Source organism: Aquila chrysaetos, chromosome 18 (assembly GCF_900496995.4).
Source record: "Aquila chrysaetos chrysaetos chromosome 18, bAquChr1.4, whole genome shotgun sequence".
In the NCBI taxonomy this organism is placed as follows: domain Eukaryota; kingdom Metazoa; phylum Chordata; class Aves; order Accipitriformes; family Accipitridae; genus Aquila; species Aquila chrysaetos.
This window is the reverse complement of record NC_044021.1, coordinates 13,000,170-13,021,021: the sequence shown is the minus strand read 5'-3', so window position 1 is coordinate 13,021,021 and position 20,852 is coordinate 13,000,170. Positions and strand designations below refer to the sequence as shown.

Genomic DNA, 20,852 nt, shown 5'->3' with positions numbered 1-20,852 from the left:
TTGTCTCTTCAAAGAGCTCCCACGACCCATGTCATATGGCCAGTTATAATGTTTGATCTAAAACATTCTTTTGTTTGGGGGGAAAAAAGGTAAAATTTAGCTCTATGTGCAAAACTGGCATACTACCAGACTTAATATCTATTGGCCAAATGACTCATGATGTTAGTCAGTCCTTGCTAAGAAAATTAGTACTTTGATTCAAATAGAACATCACCACCAACAGCCTTAGCAGCTATTATTTAACACCTACAGACTTTAATACCAGACCTCAATACCAAAAGCTTCTCTGCCAAAATAGTAAGCAGCAGTGTTTCAGTTTTGTTTAAAATTCACTCACATAATTGTTTTATACGTTGCCTCTGGCTATTATAATACATGAAGACTATACCAGGTAGGCCTTCAAGTTCGTTGACATTTTTTAGCTTGTTTGGTTTTACCTTAACAAGCCAACAGACCCCAAAACAAACCAACCAATAAACCAACCCTCAGTTTTGCCAAAAACCACAGGAGCCATTCTCTTATGGTAAACATTCATGAAAGAGACCTAAGGTGACCATATGACTCCAAGCAATATATAGCTGCAGACATAAGAACTGCACTCCTATGCCACTTGAGCAAACGATCAACTAGTTTTAGAATTCTTTGTAATGCTTCCCCAAATTAGGAAATGCCAAGTTTCCTGAAGTCATGTCACACACCCAGCTATGGCTGATGTTTTACACATTCCCACCTTATGCCCACAATTACATAAAACACCTGATCTGCACACAGAATCCAAGAGAATTATAGGATAATTCCAAGAATCTCTGAAGACCCTAATGTCATTCAAAATTGCCTTCTGAGCAGGTATTTGAAACAAGCTATATATATCTACAATACATAGATATCTTGAAGACAATTACTTTAACATTCTGGAGGGCATTTGCTTACTTTGAATGTGTACTCCAAATGTTTGTCAGCCCTTTTTCTTGGTACTCCTTTCAGGGTTATCTTCTCAATGTGTACAGCTGAAAGAAAAACACCTTATTGTACATGTCAAAATTACAGTCTGAAAATGCATCTACCTACCTAGCCACTGAGAATCACTGTATGCTATTTATTGACTTACACAACCCCACTCTTTCTCAGATGCTATTTTACTATAACAAACTGCAGGGGGCAGGTGGAGCCTTGTTCTCTACAAAGTATTTCTCTGGCCTAACCACAACCCCTTCATTGCAGATCATGGGAATCTATGCATTACCCAAAGAGCTTATTTAGACCGAAAGTCACATAAATACAACAATATAACCACTCTAAGTGAAAAGTCAATAAAAGGAAGTCAAATTGCATCTTTACTCCAAGAAGTAACAAGTGCTGATAAAAGCCAGTGACAGTGCCTTCTACATCCACGTTTCTGAAACATCAAGTAGTATAAGAACAAACTAAGGCAGAACCACCGCATTTCTGAAGGGCACTTAGGTGGAAGGAAACACTTGGGGAAGGCCTGAAGGAGAGAGAAATGAGTGTCAGCAAACAGAAAATGAAGAGGAGAAGCAGAAGGCTACTACAATCGTACTGTAAAAAGTATCATTAAATTTATCTGAAAAGGAAGAAAGGTACTTTAAAGTACTTGCTACTTTAACATTCCTTCCCCATAGTCTACTGTATTCAGGAATACGCAAGTTATGGCTGTGACTTGGTAAGCAGCAGCACCATATGGCTTTCACAGCCTGGAGATTTTGAGGGCACACGACATTGTTCAGGTAATACTCTATATAAAAATCCTTATGTAGGTGAGATGGGCTTTTCACTTTTCCTGCTATGCTGGCCTAAGAACTCAACAGAATTTTATTCCTTTACAAGCATGAACACATCTCTACATGTAAAAAGTTTTATTTAAAAAACAGTCTGAGGAGCCCTACACCATCAATGCTTCCTTTCAATGCTTTTGAAAGTTTTTTTCTTTTTTGGGAGGAGGTGGGAGGACGGTGGTGTTACCAGGTAATGTTTTCCTTTCAATTTTTAACTGTGTGGGATATATTGGGAGATAATAATAATAATAATAATAATAATAATAATAATAATATTAAAAATCAACCTCCTACAAGTGTATGTTACAAAGCTTATTCTTGGAGATTAGCTAATTACCATTTCATCTAACTTGAACATCTTTAATGAATTTTGTTAAAGTTACAATTAAACTATCATCCCCATCAAACATGCCTTTTCTAAGAAAACTAAGTATTGTCAACTTCCTTAAAGGAATAACAAGCCAGCATATAAGCCTAGTGATAGTATTACAGCTTCCAATCCTTGCAGTAGAAAGACTGACAAATACTGAGTCTGCTGGTGTACACTGATTGTAACCCTCTACCTGCGAGTTAGAGAGCTAGACAATAAGTTCATTTTTATCTGTTAATGAAGATTAATTATTACAAAGCAATCTGAGATGAGCTAAGGATGCCAGACAGTAACATACATCAAGATACCATGAAAAGCCAAATGTTTAGTGACGTTAATCTTTACCTGTCTGGTATAGATAAAAGCACTGTTAGAAAAAGGACTATGGCATAATATGAGTTTTGGTGCAGTAAAGTTTCTTAATGGTCAGTGTTAAAATTGATACCATCAGCTGAGTTGATATTCATAAGTTAATTAAAAAGTTGATTCCCATGACTGGAACTGAAAATAGTGGTTTAAATTGCATTTTACTACATGCATATATTTAGCATACATAATTATGGAAACTAACACCATTAACATTCACAGACAGGCTTCTTTTCTAATGAGACTGTGTTTACTTTAAACTATTGAATGCTCTCAATGTTAAATACATTTGTCCTCAAGTATAAAGAAATTTTATTACACAATGTAATACCTTCAGCTTCCGTAACTTCTTTTTGTTGCTGTTGCATGCTTCACCATAGTAAGTGATACAACAGGTAATTACAGTGTTGTTGCTGCACAGCTTTAGTTCCACAGTTTCAACAGACAGCTTTAAAATTCTCTTTCCACAATTACACTTTAAATATTCTAAATGGCTAGACCGAGAAGAAATGTTTGAATATACAAGCCAATGAGGCGTGTTACATCTCTACATCTATTTTGGACACAACAGGTGTTCAGGAGGACTAACTCAAGCATGTATACATTAAACTGCTTTCATTTTAGAGTATAAGTCAAGATTTCTAAAATTCATATTCATCACAGCTGAGAATAAAAACTAAGTTTTATTATCAGTGCTATTTCTAACCCAGTAAGGAGATTTCTGTACTGGGGTCTTTTTCTATCACATACCTATATAGCAAATATCACAAAATGATTCTGATCTGTCACTGTAGTTTCTAACTATGATAATACAAATGCTGAGAAATATTTAAGCTCTTTGCTAGATTCAATTATTCGACTTTTCTGTGCTTCTGTTACTTAATTCAAGAGAGTTGCTAAAGAGAGTCTCCCTTTTGTGTTTCTAATTTGTGAATATGAACACTTTGAACTCTGTAAAAGGATTTGAAACAGGTTTGTTGTCTGTAATCTGCCATAATCTTTCTCTGTGTTTTTTTTCAAGGAATTTAAACTCTCAATTTGCCTGCCTTCAAAGCGTAATTAAATCTCCACAGTAGAGACAAAAGGACATTTATGAGGACAAAAGCAATAGCAATAGTTTTCCCAGATTGCCAGCTCTTCACTACCTGCAGGATAGTGTAGACTAATTTTGAGTAGACAAGTGATTTGCTAATCTTATTGGAGAATAAAGGGTAAGAATAAATCGATTTTCAGTAATGCTCATTTCTTCAAAGAGAAGAAACTGTGCTGACAATTGCACAGAAGAGTTCCGTTTACACTCTGAAACCTTGCTCTCATTCTCCCCAACAGAGCGAAGATGACTGACTTCTATGGAAAGCCTCTCACTTCTCCTAACTACCACTTCTATAAAACCTCCTAATTATGTGTTTTTTCTTTCTTTGTTTTTTAAGACTAATTGCATACATCTGAATCAAGCAGAAAAAGCTATCCACTGTTTCACAGTATCTTCACGTTAAGTTTTACTTTAAAAATCTGAACACCGTTAATACAATTGCATTAAATTTTCATGTTTTCTCCCAAATCCCACCTCTTTTTTTCAGGAGGAAGCCCATTTGCAAACAATTATCATGCATGCAGTCCCTAGAAGTTAGCAGCTAACAAGAATGACATCTTGTTATAATAAAGAAAAGACCAAGCAGGCAGCAGAGAAGTTATTATACTTACCAATCATTGCAGTTTCTCCTTCAGATAAACAGCAAGACAGATGCAAGATTTGTACAACTCCAGGCAGAGTTTAGCGTTCAAAGAAACCTTAAAGTATTCCTCAAAAGAAACCTCAGACAACATACCTTCTCGCTGAGGTCTATGGGAAGCTATCGGTAGTCCATCATGAGGTGCTGTGGTTCGTTCTAGCAAACTGGTCTCATTACTTGACATGCAGTCACTATGGGAAAAGTCATTCTAAATTGAGAAGGAAAAAAAAGGAAGTGTCTTAATAGAATGTATATTATCAAAGCTTGCTCTAAACAGCAGAAATTAAAAAAAAAAAAAAGTTCCTTATTTGGTATTCTGTGGGAGAAAAACCTGAAGTTCTTGACAGTGGCAAAAATGTGGTCATTAGGCATTAAAATTCTTACTTTATTTATGTATTTATTAAATGTCAGCTATATCCGCCAATGCTTCACTGACCTTATTTTAAAAACAGAACAGGGTGGGAGGCAGGTCATGTGCCTTTAGGGTATCTCAAGCTAGCCAATTCAGGATCATTAGCTCAGAGCTTCAGTGCTAATTTACTGTTAGTATGAACTCTTTCAGTTACTAACCTGTGAAGTCATCTATCGCTACACTCTAAACAGATTCTCCTCAATTATATTCATGCCCTGTATCTTCAGCCTGCCTCCTCTTCAATATAGGAAATCATGAATAACTGTTTGGACAGCCTATGAGGACATACAGTCCTAACAGTTAAATCCATGCACCTCTTACTAAATATTCAGCACACAACCAGTTGCCACCAACACCCTCTCTTCCATAGAGAAAAGGACAGACTGAAAGCTCATCTCCCCCATTTGCATGCAGACTTCAAAATTATATGCCAAGAAATACTACTGTTTTAATACAATGCATAAGGAGGGACAGAACAGGAAATCATACAAGGCAGGTAACATGGACAGATAAGTGAGACAAGAAAGAACAAACTAGGCTAATGACAAATTAGAGAAAAGTATTAAATGAGAATGGACTTCAAGTGTCTTCTCTAGGGTAACAAGAGCCTATGTAATTTTTCCCAAATTAAGATAAAACATTAAAGTATCAATTTACATGTTCTTCAATGACCAGGTCTTGTTAAAAACCAAACTGACCAACCAAGCTAAAATTCAGGCATGTTGTAAAATGTCCAATGATTTCAGATGCAACTGCTTTTGCCAGCTGACCAGTGTAATTCCATGTTTTAAGGAAATGACACATTGCCTTAAGTGAGGCACCTCTATTTATCTGTAACAAGTAGCATAACATATGAGCTTAGCAAGTACCTAAATGCCATCAATATGCAAATACCATATTGATGATAGCAGCAGTGGCAGCAGCACAGAGGGGGAGAGAAGGTGGTTTTCTGTTTAGCACTACAAATCAACCAAACACTGTTTTTTACTAAGCACTGGAAGCTAAAACAGAGGGTAGGTTTCTTGGGAAAGCTTTCAAAAGAAGCAAGTTAAATAGAGGACATTCAATGCACCACAAATATTTTGCAACTGGTCTGCATGAAAACTAGAAGGTAAATAAATAGCTGTCTTACTGGTAGCTCTATAAAATAAATAAAATTCCTGGGAGAAATGGATACTTTTTGGAGATATATATTGAAAGTTCGAAGTCTGTTTTCTCATTCAGGATGAAGAACATTGCTCCACTGAAAGACCTTCATAAAAGATGGGTGGAGGAAAAATATATATCTTCAGACAGTACTCTTATTTTTAAATACAGGAAGCGTAAGATTCTGGAAATAAGTGCCAGAGTATATGTAATTTTTTTTTCCCCTGAAGGACTTGTGCAACATGATAGGACAAACCAGCAACTAAGACTAGTTACCTTGTTTGGTACAGAGGGCTCCAAAACTGTCACGACAGGCAGACTAGAATGAGGAAGCACAGAGGTGTCAAAAGACATCGGAATCCCCTTGCAGTTTGTGAATTCTTCAATGAACTTTTTCAGATTTGACAGATGTATGAACTAAAGCTGGCTTCATCTTACTAAACCAGCTTTACATCATCTATAGCGTGGGCACAAACTGCGGCAACTCCTAACAATACATTCAACTCATTTAGGACCCAGTAAGACATCAAGCCTGCCCTAGGCATAGTGTTAATCTAACTTCCATCAGTCACATCAACACAGCAGTACACAATTAGCAAGTGAACATCTATGTGCCTTTAGACTGCACTACAGATGGTCTGAGGAACTGAACTGACATTTTAGCTGTTTCATCTAAATCAGTGTACGGTTTGTGTTCTACACTGACTGTCAGTAATTTCAGGTTTCAAAGCAATCAGATTTAAAATATAGAGCATGCTTTGTTTCCTCAAGATGAAACTCACACCGGTCCCTAGTCACTCAGTAAACAATCTCAGCAAACTTAACTGTCCTGGTTTCAGCTGGGATAGAGTTAATTTTCTTTCTAGTAGCTGGTATAGTGTTATGTTTTGGATTCAGTATGAGAAGAATGTTGATAACACACTGATGTTTTCAGTTGTTGCTAAGTAGCATTTAGACTAAGTCAAGGATTTTTCAGCTTCTCATGCCCAGCCAGCAAGAAGGCTGGAGGGGCACAAGAAGCTGGGAGGGGACACAGCCAGGGCAGCTGACCCAAACTGGCCAAAGGGGCATTCCAGACGATGTGACATCATGTCCAGTATATAAACTGGGGGGGTTGGCCACGAGGGGTGGATTGCTGCTTGGGAACTAACTGGGCATCGGTTGGAGAGTGGCGAGCAACTGCATTGTGCATCACTTGTCTTTCTTGGGTTGTATTTTCACTCTCTTTTTGTTATCTTCCTTTTCATCACCATTACCATTATTATTATTATTACATTTTACTTTTTCTTTCAAATATTAAACTGTTCTTATCTCAACCCACGAGTTTTACTTGGTTTCGATTCTCCTTCCCATCCCACCAGGGGCCAGGCGGGAAGAGTGAGTGAGTAGCTGCGTGGTGCTTAGCTGCTGGCTGGGCTTAAACCATGACATTAACTATCAAAAGAGTATTTCATGCTTCAAACATCTAATAAATTATGAGTGCAATGTCAGACATGCAAAAAGAAAGGAAAATAGCTGTATACCAACGAGATTGCATTTTAACAGCTTTAGCAAATTTCCAAGTTTAGTTTAAAAAAAAAAAACAAAAACCAACCCACAAGCATGCTCTGGAGGGAGCCACTTTCAGATCTCTTCAGAACTCCCATTGATACTGTTTCGTCAGACATTTCATAACAACTGTGGACATAACCAAACCCAAGTACTTCACTTTTTAAGTGTTAACTCCTGGTCATGTATTATTCACAAAACTGTTGGCATTTGAGCATTAAAGTTACCCTGTTAAAACTGTAATTCATTTAAGACTGTCCATAAAAAGTACTACTACTATGATTAACTGGCTGTGTCCAAACCACATAAGCTAACAAGTTTAGCACATACTTCGGTACGAGATTGAATGTCTTCCTGACATGAAATCCAACAACTGAACCAAGATTTCTAGTGAAGATCAATGTCAATTCTCTGGCAGAAGTGAGGTCTTCCTCAAACTACAGCCACAGGCTTTGCCAAAGCAGCTTTGATATCTTTCTTCCACACTGCATACAGAAGATGACAGACATTTGGATTAACTCTTGAGAGAGGCTCTCAAACTATTCACTCTTACTTTTCTAAGATGTCTTCTTCCACCTCCGAAATCATCAGCATAAGAGCTGAAGGCAGTGCTTCATTCATTTTAAGGAACAAGGTGAGACTTCCACCTAATCAATTACTTTTTTTTAAAATTCACAAATGGATCTAAAAACAATCGAATTTAAAGTCAGACCTTCTTTTGCATTCAAAGTCAGGCTATTTGTTTTGATTAATGGAAAAATAAATTACAGTCTATTCTAATAAATAATTGCTAGTTAAGAAGTCAAAGAAATTGTGAGCGGTTTCTAGAAGAGAGGTGTGGAAATAAGATTCACTTCAAAGATGTATTCTACTCAGCTTATGTCAAAGAAGCATTAACTATTGCTGCTACACTTCCTACTACTAGAAATCTGCTTCTCACCTAGCACATACATCATCTTTGTAACAGTGTTCAAATATTTTTGCAGAGAATTACTCTAGAATGGTTACTTTTCTATCCATGGCAGCGTTCTGTACCAGGTGAACTACATCCACATTTGAAGGCTCCCTCTAAACTGCAAAATATTACATGGTTCAAACCTGTACTTAAACAAGTCCTGATACCAATGATTTCAGAAATCATCGTTAACTGTAAAACAGTTCATAATTTATTCACTTGAAAAATTCTTCAGCTAGAAAGTTAAACCAGTAATATGTACTGCGTGTATTCTGTGAATGACAGCTTTCACAATACCTAATGGAACACAGGAGGCAGATAGTAGGGTAATCCAGGGCAGTCATAGCTTTACGTTACAACTTACAGCCTGGAAGGGTTGTTCCTCTGCCAGCTCCAGACCCTATCTTAAGCTGCATTACAACTCTTCACATTTGGTGTTAGCTACTCTGACAATCCTACATCAAACACTCATAAGTAACTAAAATACAAGTGGCATTGTCAGAGCGGACAACGCTAGCATGCAAGTGACTGGAAAGTCAAGGCAGCCTGGAGGGCCTATGAGTATTAAGAGTGACATCATGGGTTGCCACCTGGTGCCAGTCACACCACAAACACAAGTCCTTTAAAACTGGGTACGCTGCCGAGGAGTTCCTGTCGATGGTCATGCTGTATAGTGCTAATTGTGCTAGTCATTTCCTGTCAATGAATAAAATGTATGCACACAACACGTGCAAGTGTAAGGTTAATTCTTGCATAAGCCTTTGTCACTGCAAGGCTTTCACATGCAAGGATTCACTGCAGCTCATAGTGCTGCTGCTAATGATTAAAATACAGTGAAGCAAGAAACGTGGGTGGCCCCAAACCAGTTGCCAGATAATTAATTTAATAATCACACAGATCTTTGTGACAGGCTAGAGGATTAACTACATTTCTCCTTGAAAGTGAAATGAGCTAAGAGAGCGCTCTAAAAATTCTCTCCTCTCACAATCTAGACCAGAGTTTTGTGTCCAAGACATCCTTCCTCATATGGTTGAAAGCAAGTACCATATTAAAAAAAAAATACCTATCACTTGAGATGTTTCCCAGGACTGTAAAGACAAGCACCAAATGTCTGAAATGGAGAGCCATCCTGCTGAGAAGGATGTTGCTCTGTACAACTAACGTATGTGAGCTGAGCAAATCTCAACTAGTCTACACATGACAGATGTCCAAACTCTGCCTTCTATTAACGTAGATGCCTGATCAAAAAATGTCATACTGGTATCGGTTTGGCAATAAGTAATGAAACCTGTTATTGGATAGCCTACTAATCATCATGAGCAAGTGACTGATGCACATAAGTCTTCTGATGTTTGCATTGCACTTTCATAAAAGAACTGTTCAGGCATCAGCTCTGATGAGCACTAACAAGGGAAACCTGCTTACAGCAGCTGGACAGCTTGATTAGTTCTACATGCCCAAATATGAAAGCTTATTTTTCTGCAAGACTTCAGTAAATGTGCTGTTAGGGACAGCACTACTTAGCCTTGCAGGCTATGCAGATATAACCTGGCACAGCTCATTCCTTCATGTACAAGTGGGAACTGGCAAACAAAACCAGATGAAAGAAGGCATCCTGGAAGAATCAAGGTCTAACTCATGATCATGAGTTATCAGCTACAGCACCTGTACCTCAGAGAAATTTGAGTGATGTCAGAATAATCGTTATAGATGCAGTGCCAGTTACAAGACCAAAGCCGTGATTTGCTTAAAACAATCCTTACCAGCAAGCTACCACCCTTATTGCTTCACAACTGTGATACACAGATGTTAGCACGAAGGCTAAACATCACCCCTTAAGAAGCAACAATCAGCTGAAACTGCACGTGTACTTCTGTGCTGCTGAACCCTCTCTCGATGACAACAGCAGCAAAGAGGAAGCTTTAGTCAAGACTGTGTGCAACTACATCTGCACCCTATCAGCTAATTCTCGCTGTTGCTTGGATATAGGGATAGAACATTCGTGCCATCTTATACTTAAATGGAAATCCAGCACATGCATTTAATACTCACAAATGCAAACATACAGGGCAGCAATGCTTCAAAATCTGTTTAATGTTGACAACCGTTGATGCAAGAGATTGCCTCCCACGCAAAAAATCCACTACTGTGTCTTGGACAAGCTGCTAGCCAAATGCAAGATCAAGACTGAAGACAATTGCTCAACTGACATTGCTGCTAATTTACGCTTTGGTTTGCAAGCTTTGAACTACGCAATGGCACTGTCCAATTGATTTGAGATGCAGAGAGCTGTCCTACAAGACTAAGAACAGAATCAGCCTCAAGATCTAAGACCACAATGATCTACCAAACGATCTCTCTTTCAGCTACAGCCAACAAACAACTTAAGTGCTTCCCTGTTAACTCTTTTCACATGCATAATCAACCTCCAGAACAATGCTGCTTATTCCACATAGAATCACAGGCTAGAGAAATGGGCTGACAGGAACCTCATGAAGTTCAACAAGGGGAAACAAAGTCCTGCTGCACCTGGGGAGGAACAACTACAGGCATCACACGAGCTGGGCCTAACCAGCTAGAAAGCAGTTTTGCTGAAAAGGACTCATACATATAAAAATGTATATATGTACACATCTGAAGGGAGGGTGCAAAGAGGACAGAGACAAGCTTTTCTCAGTGGTGCCCAGGGACTGGCCCAGAGGCAATGGGCACAAACTGAAATGCAGGAGGTTCCTTCTGAACATCAGGAAACACTTTTTTTACTGTGAGGGTGACTGAGCACTGGCACAGGTTCCACAGAGGAGTTGTGGAGTCTCCAGCCTTGGAGATACTCAAAAGCCATCTGGACATGGTCCTGGGCAATCAGCTGTAGGTGGCCCTGCTTGAGCAGGGGGAGGTGGCAGACAAGATGACCTCCAGAGGTCCCAGCCAGCCTCAGTCATTTTGTGGTTGGTTCTGTGACCAGACATAAAACCCCACAATATGCAAAATAAAAGCCTGACTGGCTGAACATATGGTTCACATGGATAATGTGCGACTGCCCTCTTAACTTGTATCTAGTAAGCTGGACTGCATAGAAAGAACACACAGTTGCCCAAGAGTGCTTTAAGGCATTATTTGTTTAGCGAAACTATTTTAAGAGCTCACTTGTGAGAGGCAGCAACAAAACACTACAAGGGAGACAGAAACCTTTTGAAAAAACATCAGCTGATTCAGGGAGGAAAAGCACACCATATGACAGTTTCAGCAATCACATACTGACTAACTTGCAGCACCCTGAAATCATGAGAATTTTGAGACAAAGGGCATACCAACCTCTTACACAGCATTAACAACTTCAGCTATCAAGGCCTGTGGCAACTACACTTGAAGTATCAGACATGGCAGCTACAGCAATGATTTACAGTGCTGGGGGAATACCGCACCTTGTGTCTGCTAGAAATGCAGCACATTCTTTCTCTAAGCCTCATTTGCATCTGAGCTTTTAACTGGACTTAAACCACAGTTTCAGTCTAACCTAGCTAGCCCATGACAAAGTGGAGAACTTGAAGGTAAAGCCAGCAATGCAACAGTTCAGATGTTACCGCATCACCAGTCGGTTGCTCATCCAACAACTCTGTTAACTTAAGTGCTGTTACAGTTGTCTGTTCAGTGAATAAGAAGAAAATTACTTGAATGTATTAGTTCAGAGTGATACCAAAAAATATTCTCACAATGGCCTAGAGTGGCAGAAAGATTTAAAAAAAACATTTGCCCCCTAAGAGTGGTTCACAGAAGTACAATTAGTACTGAGAAGAGACAATGCCTTCATCACTACTTTTAACTACTGGCAGAGGGTAATAGGTCATTTTGTCCAATTCTTGAACTCAAGAGGTCTAAGCAGCATAGTTTAGAAGTATTCTTTCATGTATGGCAGTTCCGAATAACAGAAAATCTCTGTCATGTTCTTATCTCACTCTTAAGACACTTCCCAAGGCATTAAATCTCCTTTCACTATTAAAAGTATTTTTACTTTTTTCTCCCCAGAAGAACAAGATTAAGAGGTTGAGGAAAGGCATGAAGCTCACAAAGGAATGCAGTTTCCAGCCAGAGCTTGTCCTCTGCAAGCTTCGGTCTCTGAGAGTATAAACCCTTGGACTGGGAAGACACTACAGAAATTCAAGTCTTGGAGGAAAAGTAGACATTTAGTATTAATTATAGTTAATGGAGAATCAACTGTAGTTTTTTCTAGGGCAGCTATGGCTAGACGCTGATATTAGCAAGTAAATGAGGTGACAGAGATTTAAGTAGACAGAATCCTATAGACTTCAGTGGTTTCACAGATACAGCCATCTTACTGCTGCTGTCTGCATCTTTTTCTGCAGCTCTTCAGAAAGAGCTGAGAGTCCCCAGTACTCCAAGCCCAGTGAGTTCCTGCTATCTAGAAATAAGTCAAGACTGGGCAACACTGAAAACCGGACCACAGCGTAACAACAGTAATCTCAGTGCAAGCATTAGGAAGTCATGTATATTTTCAATGCCCTCAATGCTCTTTTCTTATGTTGTATAAGAAACTGGCATGGAAAATGAGAGGCTGATTAACCGAGGTATAAAGGGACTGGGCAAGGCTACAAACTTGTCTTGTCCTAACAGCTCACTTTTAGAGCTAAACGACTGAAACAACTGAAAGCAGTGAAAGTTTTTACTCCGCAATTTCCTGGAGCATTAGCACGCACATTTAGACAGAAGCCTTTCATTTTAGGCATTGTCTTTTACCTAGTTATGACTTCCTTTCCAGAAGACTTCCAGTAATGTTTCTGGAAACCCTTTAACTCCTGTTTGGAGGCAGAGAAATTCCTGTTCAGAGACAAGGGTGTTAGGTTCACTAAGGGAGCTGGAATACTTTTTATCTCAGTACACAAAACTTGTAAAACATTTCTATTTTCCTGGAGCACACCACCATTTAAAAGATCTTTGCCAAGAGTAAAATGACATTTTTCAATCTTTCTGTCTCTTATTTAAACCAGAGTCTGAAGACACACTTTTCCTTATAATCAACTCTATGACACTAAAAAGACTACACTGCAGCTTCAAAATGGGATTGCCTGTCTTTTTGTTTCCACAGACAGAGCTCTTAGATTCTAAAATTAAGTTCTACTACCTTGTTCTGCTGCAAGTCACTGAAGATCAATCATAAAAGCACTCTTCTAATTTGCAGACAAAATATCCTATAAATAGAAGCCTGCTAAGAAAAATACTCTGTAAATAGAAACCTTCCCTTTGTTTGTAAGTAGAGACTTTTTCCGTAAAGAATCCTCCAGCCAGCTAATTATAATACTATTCAGCAAACCATTATCTCCAGGAGATTGCTTATTTCAACAGAACCTTAGTTCTATTACTGTCAAGTATGCCTGATTAAATGTTCCAGTGCCTAACACAAGCCGCATTTATTATGTTAGCACATATTCAGACCTCCTTCAGTATTTCAGCATTCTGATCTCAGATCTTGCATGGGATGGAGCAAGATAAGCAGTAAAGTCAAACAGCTTTGATACTGATGCACTTATTAAACACATACAACCAAGACAAGAATTAAGCTACGTCTTCTGTTACTTAAACCAATATATATAGTGGTATCAGCAGACTCTTTGCACATTAATGCTTGTTTTACAACTACAGATGTGAATGTTGCCGATTTATTCTTATACTTCAACTTTAGATTCAAAGTTTATATTCTGCACAGCTTAACGTACCAATGCCTTTTTTCCAAAAGGTGTTATTACGAACTACACCTTCATTTAAAAACCTGCATAGTACCAAACGTTTCTACGTTCAGTAAAAAAAACCAAAAAAGTATTTCAGAACATTTTCTCAAAGAAACAAAGTTTATGCAATTATAAAGCAATCCTACCTCTGCCCATCCCACCCGAACAGTCCTATCTCCTACAACTTTTGAATTTATCAGCCATTTCCAGCTAAATCTGTTAAAACGTATTGCTAAGAAATGTTAAGTTCTTAAAGGATCATTAAAACGGGAGACCAAAAAGAGCAGCAATCCTATTAATCCTTTGACAAGAAGCAACTTTAACGTGAGCTCAATCTTAACAGGCGGCACAGGTCCAATCCAGAAAACGTAATCCCAACCATGGGAAAAAGCAAACTGCTTTACGTTCTAGTAAATCACCCACAAATTCTTTGTGGGTGAACCCCTCGAGTTCTGCCGCTCGTTATAGCTAAACGTTACAGCTCCGTGAAAGCTCAAACCGAGCCATTTTGTTAGATGCGCCACACGCAACAGCAGAGTCCTCGCCCTAAGGAACTCAGAATCTGAACTTGACGAGTAAACTACCTGGTGCGACTCCAGGTCTGAACTCCATCGCCTCTGCAGGCTGAGTTCACATCACCGTTGCTTGCCACCGGGACGTGCGATTTCGGGGGACACGTGAACAACGGCTCTCCTGCCGCCTCCAGACCGGCGAGAAGACAGGAGCCGAGGAAGCCCGGGGCTGTTACGGAAGGGAACGCCAGCGCCGAGCCAGCAGCCCCTCAGCACAAGACTCCTCCCGCCGCTCACCCGCCCGGTAAGCCGCGCACAGCGCAGCCCCCCTCGGCACAGCTGGCGGCCCGGCCCCCCCGCTCCCCCCGGGAGGAGGGCCGCGGGACCCCCCCGCGCTCCGGGCAGGGGTGGAGGGGACTGGCCCCACGCGCCGCTACGTGGGCGCCGAGCGGCCGAGACCCTGCCCGTTACGCAACAGAGGGCGCCGCGCGCCGCGCCTCCCCCGGCGGGACGGAGAGAAAACCGCCCTGCGGGCACGTGACCAGGAGCGCAGGCTCCGCCGCCGCCGCCATCTTGCACGGGGGCGGGAAGCCGCGGTGACCATTAGCCGCCGCATCCCTGGCCGGGGAGGGGTTCGGCGGCGCGGCTGGCCGGGGACCGGCCCTTTCGCCCCCACCGGCACGGCGGGGAACAGGGGCTGCGCCCTCACGGGGCGGGGAGGCGCCATGATCCATCCGTCCTCCCCGCAAACAAAGCGAGAGGTCACCCCCTCCCGCCGGCCGTTCTCAGGCCGGCAAAGGGGCGAGACCTGCGGGCCGTTACGGCGCTCCCCCCAGCCGGTGCTTCTGCCCTCGCAGAACCCGGCTCTCCCTCTTTAACGGGGCAGGAGAAAGTTCAAGTCCTTCTTCCAGGTGCGGCCGTTGCAAAACGTGACAGGAACCGCCCGCTCCGGGCGCTCGCCGGGCGGCCGTGAGGCGCGGCAGCCCAGGCGGCCCGCCGCCTGGCCCCGGGGGGCACGGCCCGGGCCGGGGGAGGCCGGAAGGGCGCAGGGCACCGCGGACACCCCACGGGCGGGAGGCAAAGCAGCTCGTGGTGCCGCACGGCTGCTGCCTCCGTGGCCCCAGAGCGGGTTATAAGCAAAGAGGGAGCCCAGCCCTTCTGACCCGAGGCCAGCCGAAGAAAAATGCAAAGAGGTCTTTATGAACTGAGCCCCCAAGGCACTTAAATTTCAGAGATTAAAGGAGGATACAAAAGCCTGTGGACACCTGACAGGATTTTAAATCAAGCCCAATTTAACAGTACAGCTGCACTTTGCCAGGGAAGTCTTCAACCGTGCTACTAACTCCACTTCCCCCAGCGTCTTAGCTGCAAGGGTGCCACCGTCCCTGTAAATGTGAACTGAAAATATTCAGCAGAAAACCACTGATCCCCTCCGTTCCCTGTCAGCCATTATTTCCCAGAAGAGGCTCTGCTGTACTTACAATTTAACCATTAAAAAAGGAAAAAAAAGCCTACAGAAGGGATGCCGTTTCAGTCCTGCGTGGACTAGGGAATATGTGATGTGCATGTTCAGCCAAGCTGACTTGGGTCTCAGTGTTCCCTGAGTAAACAAAACCTCCACAACTTGGAAGGCTGCTTTTATGCCGAAGCCAGAATGCTGCACAAAACAGACTTCAATTCCGGTAGTTCATGAGAGCCTGATCTCCTAATGCATTTGGTGGGACACACTGAGCAGCTACAAGTGATGTGCCAGTTTCAGGCAGGAAGTATGTTTCCAGTTCTTCGCACTTTAAACCCAGCAAGAACAGTGTCCGGTCTTACCACTTCCTGCAACTCGAACTTCTCCCCCTAAAGATGGACTTCCAGAATTCATTTTGGGATAGAGCTAGACTTGATGCAGCTCAATGAGCCAAAATAAACACTTTTTGGACTTATGCTATGAATTCATTATGACTTCAGTACCGTAACATCTACCCACTAGTTTATGACCTGCCAAATGTGCTTTGGCCTTAAAACGATACAAGCATTTACTTCATGTGTTTGAAGGCTTAGAAATTCATCTGTCTCCTCCAACTACTCCTCAAGAGCATATCCCGTCTTTACCAAACAGAAAACGGAGCCATTCCTTTTGTATGGCAGGCAGTGTGAAACAGTTTTCTAGGAGTGGCTGAATTGGATAGCACTGCAAGCCAACTTAGAAGCAAAATCCAAAAACCCCAACCCTTACTGTTTTGTACCTTCTTCTGTTACATACCCGATGAAAACCTGATGTGTTCGGTTGAACAGCACTATAAACAGCTATCTTCCAGCCCTTTCTTCCCCTTTGCATGAGAGGCCATCTATAGACCAAAAACTGCAGAGCTCCACAACGATGGCTTGGTTGCATAAATACGGGGCAGATTTTAAAGCCAACGCTCACCAAGAGGGCAGCACTGAATGGCACTGGGGGAAAACCTCGGTTTAAACATAGCTGCTGCACAGGAGAACGCTTCAGTGCCACTCACTGAACGTCTTCATTCTCGGTGACAGCCACCTTCTAGCAACAAGTGGCACATCTGCTTTCAAGATGTGCTTTGCTGTTTCCCGACAGCCACCAGAAAATCAGCTTTTCTCTGAACAGAAGCTCCAGTTGTGACATTCGAATCTGCTGCCTTAGTAGAACGATTACCACCCCTTCCCAAACCTCTTCAGCCACCTTACCGAACGTGGCTTTTCAGAGAGCCAGCCTGAGAGCCGCTGACCCCTGACTGCTGCCCTGATCCGTGCCAAGTCCAAGCCTACGTCTCATTTTGGAGGGGGGGCGGGAAGCAGGTTCCACATGAAAATTATTTCAACGCGTTCTATTGTTTCAAGCCCCTAGAGAACGCTCTCTTAGGCCGTACAGTTTCTATCTAGCATTATTACTGTTATTTTTTCAAGTTTAGTCAAGCTGTCGCTTGTACTTCTGCATTGTACAACTTCTCCAGTGGCCTACAGCTACGAGGCAGCCAGTCAAGCCGGAGCAATACTCTGCACCCTGCGCTCCAGCAAGGCAGGATTCAAAAAGCGGTGCTCCAGAAAGCACGGCAGGCTAGAAGAAGTCCTCCCTCCCTCCCCGGTTCTACTACGTCATGGTCAGGCACTGTTACATCACAACAATAAAAAGAAATTATTAAAATACTAGAGACCCTACAGCAGCTCGTGGGGGTGGCCAGGGCCTACACTGCCGGGGGGGGGGGGGGGTGTGTGTGGGGGGATCGGACGAGAGACGAGGCGAGACGGGAGGGGCCACATCCCCATGGGGGGCTTCGGGGAAAGAGGCAAGCGGCCGCCCCCAGCTCCTAGAAAATCGGGAGGGGGTGAAGGAAGGAGGAGGAAACCGCCTGATGAGATGGCGCAGCGGGAAGAGACCAGGCGCGGCGTTACCTGGGCTTGGTGGCGGCCGAAGCCCTCCTCCTCCTGGTCCCCGCACAAGGCCCTCCGCAGCCGCTCCAGGTGCTCCCGCAGCGTGACCCGCTGGTGGAAGGAAAAGGCCGGGTGCAGCGAGGCCATGGTGAAGAGCAGGAGCAGCTCCTCCTGCGCGCCGAAGCCCAGGCCCTGGGCGGCGGGGAGGCCGGCCTGCCCGTTTTCTCCCGCTCCGTCCATCACCACCACCACGTCCTCCTCCTCCGCCCCCTCCTCCTCGGCAGCGCCCGCCTGGGGCCGCCGCGCCGGGCAGCTCTGCAGGATGGAGTCCACCTGGGGCAGGAGGCGGTGGAGGCGGCCGGCGGCCTCGCGGTTCTCGGAGCCCAGCAGGGCCAGGTAGACGATGAGCTTGGAGCGCACGGCCGGGTCGCGGAAGTCGCCGAGCTGCCCGGGGTCGCTGAGCCCGTTGGCCTTCGCCTCCGAGTCGCGGAGGCAGTGGTAGTCCTTGCGGGCCAGGTCTTCCAGGCAGGAGCCCAGGAACCGCAGCTCCAGCGGGTTGCACAGGTCCAGCAGCCCCACCATGAACTCCAGCCGCTGCGCCGAGCCCAGCACCAGCCCAAACCACTCGTAGACCGTCTCCTTGTCGGTGCGGGCCGCCGCCGAGCCGGGCCCGCCGCCGCCCGGAGCGGTGAGCGCGGCGGGGGGGGGTGGCGGCGGCGGGCCGGGCCCAGGCCCCGGCCCCGGCCCCAAGCCGTGCAGCTGGCTCGGCCTCTCCAGCCCGCACCCCCTCCCCGCGGCGGCGCCCCCGCGGGCCGGCGCCCGGGGCACCTGCTGCAGCTGGAGGTGACAGTCCAGGGCACCGCCGGGCTCCTTCAGCCCCAGCCCCGCGGCGGCTGCCGCCGCCTCTTCCACCGCCGCCGCCGCCTTGTGGCTCGTCTGCTTCAGGGGCAGCTTCATCTTCAGCATCCTCGGCGAGGGGGGGACGCCAACATCCGACGGGGCCCGGCCCGGCGGCGGGGGGAGCCACGGGACGCGACGGGACGGGACGCGGCGCGGCCGGCGGTCAGGAGGAGCCGCTCATGCTGCCGCGGCCCTGCCGGCGCGGGAGAGGCGCGCGCAGGGGCAACGGTCCCGGCGTGTGCGCGCGTGGGGAGTGGGCGGGCGGGTGGGGGATGGGCGGGCCTCGCTCGCGGCGGCGTCTGCGGCTCCCGCAGCCGTTCCCCCTCCCCCCGCCCCGTGCCGTTCCCCGGCGCCCGTGCGCGCGCGCGCGCACCCGCCCGCGCGGCCCTCGCGCGCCCCTGCGCGCCTGCGCGCGCGCTCAGAGCCGGAGGGCGGCCGTTGGCGCTCGCGGCCCCGGCCGGCGCGGACTGAGCCCCAGCTCCCGGCGGAGGGGGCGGGGCAGGGGGACGCGGCCGAGAGGGGGCGGGCGGAGCGCGCCTCTCCGCCTATCGGCGCCGGCGACGTCAGCGCGCTCGCCAGCGTGCGCGGCGCCCGCCGCCGAGGCCGGGGCTGAGGCCAGGGCCTGGGCAGGGCGGCGCTGCGCCGCGCCGCGCCGAGCGCGGTGGGCCCGGGCCCGCGGCAGCCGCCCCGCCCCGGGTCCCCTCAGCGCCCGGCGGAGGCCGAGGCCGCCTCCTTCGCGGTGCGCCGCAGCTCGCTCCGTGCCGCCGGCCCTCGGGAGGTGCCTTGCCGCGAGCAACGGCGGCGGGCGCCCGGAGGCGAGGCGGCCCTCGCTTCCCGGGCTGGGGCCGTCGCTCGTCTCTTGGCGAGAGGGAGGCGGCGGTGCCTGAGCCCGGGCCGCGGGGCCAGAGCCGGGCGGCTGCCCCGGCCCCGGCGCTTCGAGGCGGCGGCGTGACGGCGGGGCGCGGAGTCGTGCTCCTCCCCCGCCCCCCCGCAGGTCGGCGGCGGCCTGGCTCCCGGCTCGGCCTCGCGGTTGTTGCCTCGTGGGTTGGACCGCGCACGCGAGTGGGAACAGCTCGGGAGTTCGCCCCAGAGCAGTGGGGGAGCAAACCTCCCCCCCTCCTGTAGCGGGAAGATTTTCCCGAGATAAGGCCGAGTGTTGGCCGATGACTAGGCTGCGGTGTGCGGGGAGAGGCAGGTGGATTTACCCGCAGCTGGCGGGACCGGCCCCGAAGCTGAACCGCGCCGATGGAACAGTGCTAGTTGCCTACAGAAACACGGCTTTTACCTTTCTAATGCAATTGAAACTATTACTGTCGTAAGATGTCTCATTTTTTAATTACTGTTGTTACAGTGTCACGTGGCTTTCTACCAGGCTGCTTTACAGGAGGGAAATACAGGGAATACTACGGAAAAAAAAAAGTACGGCAAAACGGCTTAGGGATAGTCCGTCGTGAAATCGCAGGCTTGCTTCATTCTCGTTCCCCTGGTCTGTTCCCAACTGTTGCGATCCACAACGACAAAGCCTACAATTACAAGACTAAGCACTATCCTGAGTAATCAGAAAGTTGCAATGCTCCTTGCTTAGGTTCCCACACATTTACATAAAGACAGTACATTTGAAAACAGAATCGAGCCCATGGCTTGCAGAACAACACAGTGAAAAATAAAATGTGCTTTAATTACAATTATGCAAAGCAGCATCCCTGAACTGCTTAAAGCAAGAAAGTATAAATTGCCAGTGCTAGTTCCCTCTTATCTGTCTGTCCAGAAGCCGACTGTGCCACAATGAAAGGGCCTGCTTATTAAACAACTAAGTAAACGTCATGCAGATTATTACAATCTTGTGCGCATCGCTCAGATTTGCCACAGAGCAGTCTTGAATAGTGGTTATAGGCTAAACCATAGCCTGCATTTTTATATATATGCAGCAAGTATATGTATTTTATTTAAAAAAATTAAAGGACTAACTTGTAGGTAGCGTATGTTAGG

At 45.7% G+C, this 20,852-nt stretch overlaps 1 protein-coding gene across 4 annotated transcripts in view; it reads right to left on the bottom strand.

Moving 5' to 3' along the window:
* Positions 1-19,195, bottom strand: part of ZCCHC2 (zinc finger CCHC-type containing 2) — a 44,817-nt gene extending 25,622 nt beyond the window's left edge. For 2 of the 4 annotated variants that reach the window (XM_030041752.2, XM_030041753.2), the window contains exons 1-3: positions 17,985-19,188; positions 4,359-4,470; positions 931-1,007 (exon numbers count right to left, since the gene is read on the bottom strand). In XM_030041752.2, the coding sequence (XP_029897612.1) occupies positions 931-1,007; positions 4,359-4,470; positions 17,985-18,929 (1,134 nt within the window). In that variant the 5' untranslated portion in view covers positions 18,930-19,188. Of the gene's footprint in view, positions 1-930; positions 1,008-4,358; positions 4,471-17,984 lie in introns of all 4 variants that reach the window. The other 2 variants (XM_030041751.2, XM_030041749.2) reach the window with 2 other exon arrangements.
* Positions 19,196-20,852: the final 1,657 nt, after the last annotated feature.